The sequence below is a fragment of the Trachurus trachurus genome (assembly GCF_905171665.1).
Source record: "Trachurus trachurus genome assembly, chromosome: 22".
NCBI lineage: Eukaryota > Metazoa > Chordata > Actinopteri > Carangiformes > Carangidae > Trachurus > Trachurus trachurus.
In genome coordinates, this window is record NC_139907.1 from 16,827,984 (window position 1) to 16,842,073 (window position 14,090).

General features: G+C 43.0%; 3 protein-coding genes across 4 annotated transcripts; 2 read left to right on the forward strand and 1 right to left on the reverse strand.

Moving 5' to 3' along the window:
* Positions 1-1,258: 1,258 nt before the first annotated feature.
* LOC311005390 (protein FAM181A-like) lies at positions 1,259-2,044 on the forward strand (the record flags this gene model as incomplete). The annotated part of the gene is made up of 1 exon (XM_083997779.1): positions 1,259-2,044. The coding sequence occupies one exon, from the start codon at positions 1,259-1,261 to the stop codon at positions 2,042-2,044; it is 786 nt and encodes a 261-aa protein (XP_083853905.1).
* A 146-nt stretch (positions 2,045-2,190) lies between these two features.
* Positions 2,191-8,252, reverse strand: LOC311005496 (ankyrin repeat and SOCS box protein 2-like). 2 transcript variants are annotated; one of them, XM_083997920.1, is made up of 9 exons: positions 8,162-8,252; positions 7,489-7,685; positions 5,010-5,179; positions 4,657-4,812; positions 4,312-4,557; positions 4,057-4,228; positions 3,266-3,869; positions 3,013-3,166; positions 2,191-2,850 (listed from the first exon to the last, which is right to left on the reverse strand). In XM_083997920.1, exons 2-9 carry the CDS (start codon positions 7,608-7,610, stop codon positions 2,720-2,722), a joined length of 1,755 nt encoding a protein of 584 aa, XP_083854046.1. In that variant the 5' UTR covers positions 7,611-7,685; positions 8,162-8,252; the 3' UTR covers positions 2,191-2,719. The 2 variants fall into 2 exon arrangements, with proteins under 2 accessions (XP_083854046.1, XP_083854045.1); XM_083997919.1 differs by lacking the exons at positions 7,489-7,685; positions 8,162-8,252 and adding an exon at positions 5,513-5,700.
* A 2,088-nt stretch (positions 8,253-10,340) lies between these two features.
* On the forward strand, positions 10,341-12,486 carry ccdc197 (coiled-coil domain containing 197; the record flags this gene model as incomplete). The annotated part of the gene is made up of 9 exons (XM_083998090.1): positions 10,341-10,444; positions 10,540-10,585; positions 10,884-11,060; positions 11,215-11,372; positions 11,462-11,544; positions 11,641-11,813; positions 11,898-12,008; positions 12,098-12,214; positions 12,301-12,486. 9 exons carry the CDS (start codon positions 10,341-10,343, stop codon positions 12,484-12,486), a joined length of 1,155 nt encoding a protein of 384 aa, XP_083854216.1.
* Between the last annotated feature and the right edge of the window lie 1,604 nt (positions 12,487-14,090).

Below are 14,090 nucleotides of genomic sequence, written 5' to 3' on the forward strand. Positions count from 1 at the left end.
TGTCCTGGTGCAAGAGTGATTCATGGTGTATGCTCTGAGGGCAGCATAGTGCACAAGCACGAGGTGTTACTTACCAGACAAACACTTTCCTCACATCTCATTCCACTGCTGCAGCAGTTCAATGGAGGGATAGGTGCTCCCTTTCCACTTCAATAAGGGGATGAAGCTCAATTAGCATTTCACAACTCCCCTTTTCCTCTTCTATTGCAACCTTCCCCGCGGAGCCCATGCTTTCTCTGAGGATTGTCCTGTTTTGGGCCCTTGTTGCCGTTGGCAGGGTGACAGTATTCGAGTGTGCAAACTTGTGCTATTGTCCGCGGGCCAGAGGGAGCCATGGAGACCCCATAATATGACACAGGAAAATGTTTGCTGATGGCAATTCTATGGGCTTTGTCCGACTCTTTCTCCTTCATGACGACTCGATTTAAGTCTCTAAATGTTTGACTACAAATGCAGGAGTGCTATCCAGCTCCTTTTCCTTTGTCCCGCGAGGTTTGAATGAGTAATTCAGCCTTTGTGTCGCTCGATTGAGGGGGCAAACAGAAAGACAAGATTCTTGAGCGTTCAAGCCCCTTTCCATGGTTATGCACTCTTTAGATCCCCCCCCCCCAACCACCACCACCCCCCCTCCTCACCAAATCCTACAGCTGACATCACTCTTGGGGAGGGTGCGAGGGGTATCAATGTTAAAAACTCAACTTTTAACTGCTGCAAAATAAAGTCAGAGCGCGTGCATATTTCGGCAGATTCCGTGGCCCGACTCGTTTTTTTGCGGACTTTGGGGGGATGTTTGGCCCAGCGCGCGGGGATCACCGTGTAGGAGAAATATCGCATCCCCTCATCGGCTTTTAACCAATCTCCATGACAACAATTTGCAATGGTGAAGAATTCGATAGCAGGGCGCTTGGAGGCTGATTGGGGTGCTTTGTGAGGGGCCTGGGGTCGCTGATTGGTTCAAGGAAAGCACCATAACTACAAGGAGTTTATATTCATTCAACTTGTTGAAGTGCTCCTACTGCAGCCTGGAGAGAGGTCTGTGCTCGGACTGCCGCTCTACAGTCTGGACCCATCCAAAAGAGGTGAGTAAAGGGTTATTAATCAATATTAGGCTGTATAAATTAAGATGCATTGCAATCAATGTAGGCCTATAGGATTTATACTGTGCGTTATGCAAAGCCTGATTTTCTGTTTTTCTTTTAGATCTTGATGGTGGCCACCAAGCTCTAACATGGACTGATTTCATAAAGTTTTGGCAAAAATGGCAAATGCAGACAGCGAGGTCAAAACGCTGCTGAATTTTGTAAATTTGGCATCCAGTGACATCAAGGCGGCCCTGGATAAGTCTGCTCCGTGCAGACGCTCCGTGGATCACAGGAAATATCTGCAGAAACAACTCAAGCGGTTCTCGCAGAAGTACTCCAGGGTGCCAAGATGCCACACGCACAGGACCCCCGCCGAGTACGGATGCGGCGGCAGACCGGTGGGAACTGTTCACCAGAGTGTGAAGGTCGCGGGAAAGGCCAGCTCGGATGCGCCAGATGTGGAGAACGCGGGCAGCGCAGTGGAGCAGGTGCCTATGAGGAAACGCCAGCTACCAGCCTCGTTTTGGGAGGAACCCAAGCTGACCCAAACTAAGAGGGAGCACTCACATTTAGGATTGAAAAGGAGCCCCGCGGCCACATCCGAGGGCGGTGAGAATGAAAAGAGGAAAAGGAGTTATGGTAACGATGCAAAGGCCACGCTGTCTGCGTCCGGTCGGCGCAGCACTGCGGACAAAGAGACTCTTAAACTGGACCTGACCTCTCATCACTGTATGAGCGTGTGCGGCTGCTGCCCCTTCCAGTACCACGGACACCAGGTCCTCCACAGTCACATTGTTGTCCCCCATCCGCCCGTGGGGCTGTGGAGCAAGGCAGCAGGGACTGAGACAGAGAGACCAGAGCATCCCTATGGACAGAAACTCCACACACATGTTGTGGTCAAACCCATCCCCACCAAACCCACCGTGCAGTCACCGATCTTCAGCGTGTTTGGATTCATCTAATTACTCACACATGAAAAGAAAAAAATGTAAATAGGACTAATTATTATCCTTTTTTTTTTATTCCTTTCCAGCATTTGAACACGAGACTCTTCCTTAAAGCACTTATTGGAATGATTCATCTATTTTTATTGTTTAAATCTGAGGGACAAAATTGCACTTGCAGAATAACTTCATCAGCTTCACTTTGATGCCAGTATGTTGCCATCAGGTGTCTGAAAATTGACAGTAAGTTAAAAAGGTTTCTACTTTTAGATTTCTACAGATACCGCCTGTTCTTTGTAAGGTAGGAAGAAGCCATGCAAATGAATGAAAGCATCCTGTTTTAGTTTCCTCTTTCAACTATGAGAATAGAATGTGGGGCATAGATTTTGCTTTTTGTTTGTCATTAGGCACAGTTGAAACAATGACTTTTTATTTTTAAATAAACGATTCAACTTCCCTGAAGAAATCCCTCGGGCATTAGATCATTTTTAACTTTCATAGATGGTTTCTCTACGGGACAGATTAAAGAGCCTTACTGTCACATCACCCATGCTATAAATAGATATTTTATAGATAGAGAATCATTTCTGAGGGGACATGTACAGATTCAAGGTATCACATGACTAAAAAAAGAAGAACAAATTTAGCCACATCCCTCATTCGCAAACTGTTTGAAGTTCATCTTAAAGTCCGTCAGTCAGCCAGCCTCAGGTAACGGACCACTCTGTCCGGCAGAGGTAGGCTTGTGAGAGATTTCAGTCCGTGTCTGCCCATTTGGTTCCGAATGCTTAATCTGCAGAGATGCTGCAGCGGACGAGGTGACACTGTAGACAAAAAGATAAGATGAAGACGACTTGTCAGTTGCATGTTTGAAGACCAAATATGTGCAAATGTGAGGAAGTGAAAGACAGAGTGGAAGGAGACATATTTGCATTATGAGATATATAAGGAAGTAAGAAAGTGATAAGTAAAGATTTGGCACGCACGCGACTTCCTCTTCACAGAGAGCCATTCTTCTCGGCTGTCTAGTAGCTCTGTGAGTTTGCTGCACAGTTGAACTTGACCAACATGCTCCAGTAGTAAGTCTATGATCGGCCCGGCCCATTTACACATAACTGGTGTTGAGATCCACTCGCAGAACTGTGAGAGAAATTCAGATAAAACTTAATTACATAAAAGAAACACAGGTATTTTCAGTTATTATGAAATACGTGAGACTGTCTTTGCTTATTGTCACACCTGTGTTGCTCTTTCCGTTGGCTCACAGCAGGTTAAAGGAAGCATACTGTCATTCTGTAAAACATATCCATTGCTGCCAACAGTTCTTATATGGGATCCTGCTGAAGATGGGTGAGGGGCGCTGCAGTACGTACAGGTGAAGCAGGAACGGGCATCGCAGCCATTGTCCAAAAGGCATTTGAGTAGAGGCAGATTGTTCATGCAAAGTGCGATAACAGCGGGGAACGTCGTGGCGTAAGACGGGATTTTGGCGTCGACGTCGGCCCCTCTGTCCAGCAGTGAAGACACGGTGCTGACGCAGCCCTGACGTACGGCCATCAGCAGAGGACTGATGGGGTCCAGGCTCACGCTGGCGCCGGCGTTCAACAGCACCTCTGCTGTCTCGGTGCTGCCGTTGGCGATGGCGAAGTAGAGGGCTGTAGAGCGCCGATCAGCATACTGGATGGACTGACTATGGGCCAGCGTGGCGTTTACATCTGCACCTGTCTTCAGAAGCACAGCTGCCACTGCGTGTCTGTCGTGCTCTGCTGCCAGGTGGAGGGGGCTGATCCAACTGTGCCGGAGCCTGGCGCGACTCGTCACTGACACAAGCAGGGACACAACCCTCAACACAAAAGTTAAAATGTTAATGAAAAATGCAGAGGAATTCCTGTATCTCTTAACATAACACTATTTAAGTTAATCATCTACTGTACATGAGAAACACACGTGTATTACAATACAAGGGGTAGGTCTGTAATGTTTTCATTTATTATAGTAATTCATTAACAAGTTGTAGTAACTCCACTTACTCGTGGTGTCCGTACTGGGCAGCGATGTGTAGAGGCAGCAGTCCTGAGCTGGTGGCTTTGTTGGCATCTGCGTTTTTGGCCAACAGCACTGCTATGATTTCCTTGTGGCCATTTTTACTGGCCTCATGCAGGGCTGTGACACCATCACACGTCTGCATGTTCACGTTTGCACCTACAGAAAAGGATTCTTTATTTATGACCTTTAAATGGGAGTCAGAAATGTGAAAAGTAGGTGAATTTTGTGCAGAAAAGTACCTTTTCTAATCAGGTAGCACAGTGCCCTCATCTGTCCTTGCTGAGCTGCTACAGTGAGCGGAGTGATGCTGTAGGTATTGGCTGGATTGATTGCAGCCCCAGCTCTTATGAGTATCTCACAGATGTCTGTGTTGTCCCTGGATACGGCTTCATGGAGGGCCGTCCAGCCCTGACCACACCGCTGGTTCACAGTGGCCCCGTGGGAGAGAATGAGCTGCACCATGTCCACATTCTCCGACTCACATGCTTCAGAGACACAACAAGAGACTGTCATTTCTGCCCGGTAGCTCGCACGTCTATGGTTACCCACACTTGTGTTGTGTACAATTGGTTTCACAGCTGTACCTTTGTACAAAGGGGTTTCTTTGTTCTTGCTGCTGATGTCGGGGTCAGCGCCGGCCTCCAGAAGGCACCGCACACACGACAAATGTTCACATGACACAGCGAGCAGCAAAGCGGTCTGCTCCTGTAAGGTACGCTTGTCAACTGAACCTGGATGGACTGGAGCAGAAAATATAATTACCACACAAACCAGTTGGGTGACTCATTTAGCATCTCAAGAATGTGCAAACAATGCACCAAAACATCTCTTAGAATAAGATTCCTCAATGTTTCCCTCCTTCATTACAACACACACAACACAAACCTGTGAATGAACTAATGTACTGTTTAAAACAATTATGCCTTCAGTGTCATACCCCTTATCAGGATCTTCAAGCACTCAGCCTGTCCACAGAAGGCAGCATCATGCAGAGGTGTCCACCCATCTTTGTTCTCCTTCAGCAGGCTGTGAGGAGCGGATGCTGCCAAATCATTAACAGCCTCCACATCCCCTCTCCTAATGGCAGAGACCACTGGGTCAACATCCCTTTAAATGACAGATAGACAGGGGGGGGGGGGGGGGGGGGACGCTTTAATTGACTCAATGCAGTGGAGTGTATAGCATAAATCTAGACAGACCTCGATGTGTAAGAGATGTTTTCACACAACAATGGACCTTAATCTTTAAAATCTAGCTTCGTTTCTACGGTTTCATTCAATGTAAATAAGCAGTCGTAATTGTTATAAGCAGCCTAGTTATATAACTAATGAAGAATACATCAGACTCGCTCGTACTCTCCTCTATTTACACAGAAGACCTCCACACATGTAGAAACACATGGTGCGTGTGTGTCAAAACAGCAACAATGAACACACTCACTCCGGCTCTGACGTTACGTCGCTCTGACCGGCTCCTCTCCCCGCGTCTCCCCCTCGCAGTCGCGACACAACATTATTGCATTTACCTCCGGCGTTACGAAACTGAGATAAGTATTCAGAATAGCAGAATTTCGTCATTACTGATGGAAGATTTCACGGACAGTGTTTCCACACACGGCGCGGCGGCGGCGGCGGAGGAGGAGGAGGAGGAGCGGCGCTCGGCGCGGGGCTCAGCTGTGCTCCCTCAGATTATTTTGGGAGCGTATTGTCAGGCGGCAGGGTGACGGCTTTATCCATATATGTCAAGAGACTGGGACATCCAGAGATAAGGCGAACGGCACTCACTCAGAGATAATGCAGCCCAAGCCCCCAGATCTGCCTTTGCATGCAGCCTTTATTTCATTGGCTGCTTTCCAATTTAAATAAGCAGGTTGTAAAGACGCATTAATCTTAAAGGGGAATATGGAGGAAAACGCTACAGCGTCAGAGACAATGTAAAACATGTCAAACACATATGGCTTGATAAAAGAATCACAAATTTCAGGGGTCTCACAGCTCACTTTGTCAATGTTGAATTTATTAGTAGGCAGCTAAGCTGTGTGCTGATACTGTACGTGTTCACAGCAAGTGTTCATAGTCCTTCAATTTTAGGGTTAGGGCTCCTGATCGATCAATTACTACAAAATGTAGCCTATTCATACAACTGTGTTGTCTTAAAAACTACATAATCAGACTAAACCTTCCATATGTACATTTGAGACTGTCCAATAAAATGGACCTGAGTTTATCAGACCCACAGCTACATTTTATTGTCAGGCGACATCTAGTGGTCATAGAAGAGGATGGGTGACAGAGCAACACAATCATTTTAAGAGGAGGTTTGTGTTTAAGGAGGATTAGGGTCATATGTGAATTTGTTTTTTGATAATTATTTTAAAATCTCAGAATTTAGGAAAAAAATATTGCAGGTGGCCTCAATCGTCTTCTAAGTTTGAGTCTGATAATAGGCCTAATGACCATGAGCACAGAAAACATTCAGCTGGGCAGGAACAAATGTGTATGGTTGTTTTAGTTTAAGGAAATGTAGAAAGTAAATTACTCATCAGCTTTTAGAAAGTCCAAACTTGGCCTATATAAAGTTCACAAGTAGCTAGAGAGAGTTGGTTGCTGATATTCAAATATTACACAATGTGGCCTACCTCAAATTACAACATGTTATACTGAAAGACTAAACATCATGACGTGTGTAGGTTAGAGTAATGATATATTTCCCCCTCTTTCTCACCTGTATGAAAACTACAAACTTTATTTCTCAAATGGCAATGTGATAGACAGGCTTTAATCTGTTTTTCACAGGAAATAATTTTCTTTTATAGACCCTCTTAAATTATTCAAAATCTTTTATGGGACCTTAATGATCAAGTGGGCTTCATCCAGTGGTTTTGCTCTACATTATATGGAGTCACAGGAGTGCCACAAAAAGTAATGAATCTATTGAAGAATGAGACTATAAATGTGGACATATAAACAGGAATTGATAAAAGAATATATAAGTAGATAAAAAAAATATGGAAAGATAGCGCAATATAGTAAAACCAAAAGCAGAAGGTAAGCATTCTTTTGGTTTTGGTTTAAATGCACATTTTTATTTACATATTCTTACCCTTTCCAAAATTACAGTTATTTTCTCACTCTTTTACATATTTTTTCTTTTTCTTTTTTTAATGGCACTCCTATGTCTCCCTATTATTGGATATCGTTCAGTCTCATTTCACATCTAGAGTAAGTTTGTATGTCTTTGGAGTTAACAGTTTGTGTAAATTATTCTGCCAAAGAATGACACATACGTAAATCCTCTCACAAAAATAACCATACCATAACCCTGACGTCCCTTATCCCCCTAACTCCTGTATTTACAATTGAAAATCTCAAGGCATGTGCATTGCTTTATAAAAGATTATGATCACATCTCCTTACCTGAGCAAGTTGATTGTTGTGTAGTCTGCGGAGTAGAGAGTCAAGGAGTAGAGAGCCAGCCTGTCTTTGATATCATTGTTGAGTCTCTGGTAAAGAGACCTGGACCTGCTGACCGTGAGCATCACAGGAGAAGATCTGTGCCTGAGGACCAGGATCTCCAATAGTGCTGCTGTCTTCTCCACAGACCCGGGATGAGGCTGATGATTCGGTAAACAAAGGATTCAAAACATTAATGGCAGCGACTAAAGCTGGTTGGCAAAGCCCGACAAACAAATTATGTTACAGCAACACGCACAATAGGCTCTAATACCAACATTATGTAAAGTCATACTGTATGCATTAGAGACAAAGCCAGTTTGAAAGAGCTAAAGTGTGCAGCAGCAGACAGAGAGCAGCCTCAGGCTATGAGGAGAGATGCCTTTTAAGGGCATGTTCAACCGTGGTTCATCGGTTCAACTTGACTCTGCTGCTCCAGAGGCAACGCTGATGTGAGGTCGTGTGTAGTGTTACAGAGAGTTATGCACCAGAGAAATGGCATTGCAATAACACATAAAGCTGCAGTTACAGTTTATTTTCTCAATACGAGAATGAGATGTTGACAAAGAATAATCTTTTTGTTTTCACTGTTCATTAAAAAAAAGCATCCGGCCTATATTTAAAAGCTGCAACTTACCAGGTGACAGAGTTCCTGATCTTCATTCACAGCAGCTGCTTTACAAATGTGTTGAGCCTCCTTTACAACAAGAATATCTCTGCCTAATAGTCCTCTGTTGTGTCAGCTCTCACTGTAACATGATGAAGTGTGAAATGTTGTTTCCTTAAAAACAGCAGAACAATGACAGCTGATTTTCGTTTCGCAATCACTTCTTCGGAAGTGTGTAAAAAGCTTCCTGCATTTAAACTAGCTGTGACACAAACCAGTCCTTCAGTGTATATTCACAGGTGGAGGAACTTGGCACTGAGGCAGTTTCCAAATGTCTGAGGAGCCTCACATTTTACCCAAAACAAGTTTGGTTATTTAACTAGGCTGCGTAAGATGACTCATACTTTGATCACTGCTAATGTTATAAAAACACAGAGAAGCACTTACCATGCATTAAATTAGGGTCCAGGAATGAGCTGATATTTTGACTGGTCATAGCGTGAAAACCTTGTGTGTAATTAATAGCGTTAATGTTCGCTCTGCTCCATGGAACTGTATCAGTGAGCTCTGCCAGTGAGTCAGCGTAAACACTCACCCTGGAGCTGAAACTAAAAAGCTGAAAGTGCAGCTCTTATTGGTTAAGCCTGTGGTTTTCCTGCAAAGACACGATGAAATATCTACCATTAAAAGGGTCTATTTAATCAAGAAGGCTGCTCTAAAGGTAGCCTCCTCTTCCAGCTCCTCTGCACTCAGTTGTGTTTGTTGTGATTTTACTTGACGTGTGACTGTCACACATTCTGCAGACCGGCCTATATGCACATTTTGACAATGTGATGTCACAAACGGTTGTGAAACCAGTTATGGTCGACGACGGTGCAACTTTTGTGGAACTCTGAAACTTCTGCTGCACGCACACACTGAGAATGAACTTCTTTGACCTAAGTACGGGGTCACTGAGAGCTCAATGCACTGCAACTTAAGGAAACACATGCAAGGAAACAAAGAGACTACAAATTTAGAACAACTTAAAAAAGATTTAACAACATTTGCTGCAAAACTGATGATAAAGACTAAGCTAATTCAGAGTAAGTTCAAAGTTATATGGCCACTCATTAGTGGTGTTGTATAGCCTCAATATTGCATTATTCAGATATTATTTCAAGTATACTATGTACTATAAACATCTTTTTATGCCCTCAGATACACTGGGTTTACAACACTTGAAGCGCATTTGTGTCTTTGCACTGCAGGTGTTGAATGATCGTCATTCTGTCATCAAAATTGATGAAAATGTTTTCTACCTCTGTAGCCCGTTTGTGTCTTTGCATACGTTTCTTAGGTTGCAGTGAGTTGAGCTCTTTTAGGCCCACCGTGTATAAGAGTCCTACTTTTAAATTTCAGAAATTTGCACATATTCCAGACATTCATTTCAATGATTTTTTGGGGGTGAAAAATCCTGTGCCCAAAGTATATGGCACATACGTTGACCTATATATATATTTTAAAAAAAGTGTATATAAAAGCATAAAAGTGTAAAAGTATATAAAAAGGTCTGACACTGCAACCCATGTACTGTAGGATATGTAGGCCTATTGCAGTGTCAGACCTTTATACAGTCTATGGTCAGACTGTTAATAAAGTCTGTAATAATTCGTTTGTATGCTCTGGTCTGCACTTTGACAATGCAGCTGTATTTATTTATTTGCATTTCTTTACATTTGTCCGCATTTTATTTTTCTTTTCATTTCCACATCTGTGAATGTATCAAGTGTAGCAGAACTGGGCTACAACATCCCAGATAACATCCCAGACTTCCCAGCAGTTAGTGGAGAGACTCGACCCACGTCTCGCGGTAATTAGGAGTGGAGTGGGCGCTCTTCCTCCTCGTGGACGCCTCCTCTCGGCCTTCACGAGCTCATTTCCATCCGCCTCTCTATCCATTCAGCCCCCCCCCCCCCCTCCCTCTCCCCCTCCCTCCCCCGGGCTGTTGCCATGACAACGGGGAAACGATCCCGGCGCATTCCCAGTTGTCTCGTCTGCGGTTTCCAGGCAACCGCTACACAAATGTAAGGAAAACATCCGGGAAGGAGCCTCCATCGTCTCTTTTCTGATCGTCTGAACGTGGAATAACTGCAGGAGTCTTGTTTGCTCACCAGGATTCCTGCACAAGTACACGGACTAAAAAAAAAAAAAAAAAAAAAAAAAAATCATGACGACGTCTCCTCTCCCGTTCTTAGACAACAGAGAGCGTCTGCAGCTCAAAGTGGAGCACCGGATGAGAAACATTTTCGTAACGCAGCCGGAAGACACCAGGTAAGTTAGGCCCAGCTACACAATGGACGACATGTCCACTGTCTGTTATTCTAACTCACCCTGACTAAATAGTTTTGTTGCTGTTGTCTCTTCAGACACAGAGAGGAGAAAGATGTCCATCACATCCCGGTTGTAACAGAGGTGAGACTCTCTCATACAGAGAGTTTTGTAAACTGTTGTCATTTTAAAGATAGTTTTATGTGGTTATTTTTTTGTTATTTTATCATCATAGAGAAGGTGCAACTGCAATCCTATATGTTCTCAGCTTTTGATCTAATCTTTAATTCTGTATTTTATTTTATAGATATTGTCATATCGTCTCTCTTTCCCTCCCCTTCCATGTAGGGAGAAGTTGTAGGCTACATAAATAAAGTTTGCTTGCTTATTTTAGCACACTGGAAGGGTTTCAGTGTTTGTGCTGGCTGTGTTTTATTTGTAGACTCCTAGCAGAGTCCTTGAGGCAGGAGTCAACACTTTGCAAAAGACCCTGGTTCTGAAGAAACAGGCCGAGTTGGACGAGGTGGACAGGCTACTGGCACTCAAACGACAAGAGTTTAAGAGCTGTGTGGAGGCTCTGGCACTGAGGAGGTCTGAACTGGAGATAAAACACCAGCAAGTGAGTTGAAACCCCAAGGTGTGCTCCTGAACCTGCTTCTGTTCCAGTGTAACAACGGAGTAGATATCAGACAGCCATCGATGCTACCTACCTGACATTAAACCCAACATTGTTCCAATACTTACATTCTTGGGGTTTTTGTGTTTTTACCCAGACTAAAGAGAGGGCGATGAAATTTGAGAAGTTTGTAGCTGAAAATGAAGTGAAGCGATGCAGAGCCCTGAAGAAGTATGAAGCTGCACGGGAGCAGAACATCTTGAAGCAGAGAGAGATAAAAGATCTGACAGAACAAATGAAACAACTTCGGGCGAGGTGAGGAATGTAAATCAGGTCTGGGGATATCACCCTCACTTTTGTTTTTTTGTTTTTTTAACCTCGGCATTGTCTTTGTCATTTCACAGACAGCGACTTTTAAAAGAGAGAATGACAAAATACAAGATCTATGAGGACTACCTGATGAAAACGCTTGACTATCTCCCCAACAGTGAGTTAAAAACCGACCTGTCCATGAGCAAACTTTTACATGAACTTTTTTCAGTTTAAATACACGGTGGCAATAACGGACCAAAACCTTTTTAAGCTTACCTTGATAATGGATCTGAATCTTCGGTTATGCCCATCATTCGGCGTCATGAGACCCTGTCCATCACCAACCAGGAGCTGCAGCAGCGTCTGGGCCGCCTGGAGCAGGAGGTGGAGGACGGCCAGCGACGACTTCAGACCATGAAACAGGAGCACAGCATAAAGAAACTGGTCAGACACAGTGAGGTATCAAGTTAAACATATCTTCAGTTGGCAGTGCTTGAATGTTTTTTTTTTTTTTTTCTTATTTTGCAGATGGCCAACAAAGAACTGTCTGAACTTCAGAGTGAGTTAGAAACACTCAAAGAGAAAAACAAGCAGGCCGAGGTTAACTTGCTGATGGAGCAGGGCCTATCCAGAGAGCGGGTATGCACTCAAGATAATGAGCTGGAAGTAAACCTGCGCTAATTTACATATGAGTTGGGATAGACTGCCACATGTGCACTTTCTCCTAGGTTGAGGAGGTGGGACGCTTGCTCATGGCCATCAATAACCTTGCAGAGCAGTGTTATATACGAAAATATGGACCTATAGAGAACATGACTGTACTGACAATGATGGACATGGTGAAGGTAACTAAAACTTCCTGACTGATGAGTTTGGTGTTTTTCATCTGTATGTTTTGCATTGCTTGATTTAACTAACTTTTTGGTTTCAGGAGTACATTTTGGACAAGGCCGACACAGAGAAGAGAGCGAGGAGAATGATGGAGTCTGGGTCTGCGATGACAAGCAGAACAGCTCTGACAGACAAGAGAGAGAGGGGCTCAATGAAAAGCATTGGCAGTAAAACACAGATCAAAAGTTCAAGTAAAGTCAGTAGAAAGAGTGTGACTATGGGTTGATGTCAAACTTTAACGTGCAACAAATTTCTTCAAGTTTTGAGCAGACAGATCATGATACATTGTTAAAGTTTCTGATTCATGTACCCATGTGGGTAAAAGCTCTAGGAAGAACAAGAAAAATGAATCATGTAGGCCTATTAAGCTCTTTTGTCAACATTTGTGGTTTGAATTTATGAGTTTCACTGTTTGTAAGCCTTAATGAAAAATGCTATGCACACATTTTCCACTTGAAATTTCATGTGATCAGATTCACTTAAGCATCAGGGCTTTGAATGTGTATCCCAGGAATATAATCATTGTTTTCATTGTATATTCATTATTGTCTGACAACGTGAATTGATTGTGAACATTTTATTTTAAAATATATCTGATTATGTAAAGAACAATGAGAGAAGACTTGCAATTTACCAAAAGGTAAATAAATGATGAAGAGAAGGGCTTCTCAGTATTAGCCTGCATTAATAATAATAATACAACATGGTATTTGGCGCCTTTCTCAACGCCCAAGGTCACCTTACAGGTAAACAACATTTATTTATTTAATAAAGGAAAATAGTGAAGCAAAGTAACCCTGACTATGACCTTCTCAGTGCCTGCCACATTTAAAAGGCAATACTGCACATACTGGTTTTCTAACAGGTTTGCAGTAAAGACAGTGATCACTACTGCTGCAATGCTGCTACTCCTACTGAGAAATACAATTAAAGTAGCAGAGCATGCCATACTTTTTAAGTGGGTGTTTTGTCTATAATTTAAATTCCTAAAGATTAAGTCATAATCCTGGTTGGACCAGCTAAGGAGCCATATTGATTGGTATGTGTCAGCTGGTATGCTTTGTCTGTTTGAGCTGCATCTCAGATAAAAAAAAGAATGTCATGCCTTCTCAACATCCACAACCAACATCCACTTGGTGGTGGTGGTGAAAAATAACTAGGAACACTGATTTCTGATGTACCAGCAGGTAAATTTGGCTTGCAGTGAGTCATTTATACAAGACAATACAAAAACAGATAGAGAACAGTAAAATACAAAAGTACAAAGTATATCAACACCATTCTATACATTGCTGCTATACATGGACCCTTCGGGCAAAGTGCATTAAGTGTACAAAATGTCTACCCACATAATCCACTTAAGGACAATTATGGTGTGCTTAACTTGAGTATTTCAATGTAATGCTACTTTAAACCTCAACCCTACAACGTTTAAGCTCTTTGGTCAGCTACAGTAATGTGATTGCTGTAGTCACTTGTTATTTTGGAGATTCTATTTCCATGTACAAAATAAGTCATTTTTTTCTATATCAATAGCATAATGTATTTGCAAAGACTCTTTCCATCCTCAGCCTGTTTAAAAACAGAAACATGAAAAATAGGTTAAAAATAAATAAAAGGTATCACGAATGGTTTGTTACACAATATCCAGCGACACATAGTGCTTACAAAGGAGATGAATGATGATAGTTCACTCGCCTGTTCCCTGTTTGCATTGTTGTGATGATCAGGGCAGAAGGCAGAAGGCGTAGATCATTACATCAAATACTGTATGTCTTCTCTCTGGAAGGTATTCGATGTACGTGGACGGGTTCATCTGAAACAAATTTG

Coding starts and splice junctions, on each gene's coding strand:
- LOC311005496 (XM_083997919.1), bottom strand. CDS start 5,649: ATGACGAAATTCTGCTATTCTGAATACTTATCTCAGTTTCGTAACGCC. Junction 5,180..5,512: donor GACGTAACGTCAGAGCCGGA/GTGAGTGTGTTC, acceptor TGTCATTTAAAG/GGATGTTGACCCAGTGGTCT. Junction 4,558..4,656: donor AGAAACCCCTTTGTACAAAG/GTACAGCTGTGA, acceptor GTGTCTCTGAAG/CATGTGAGTCGGAGAATGTG.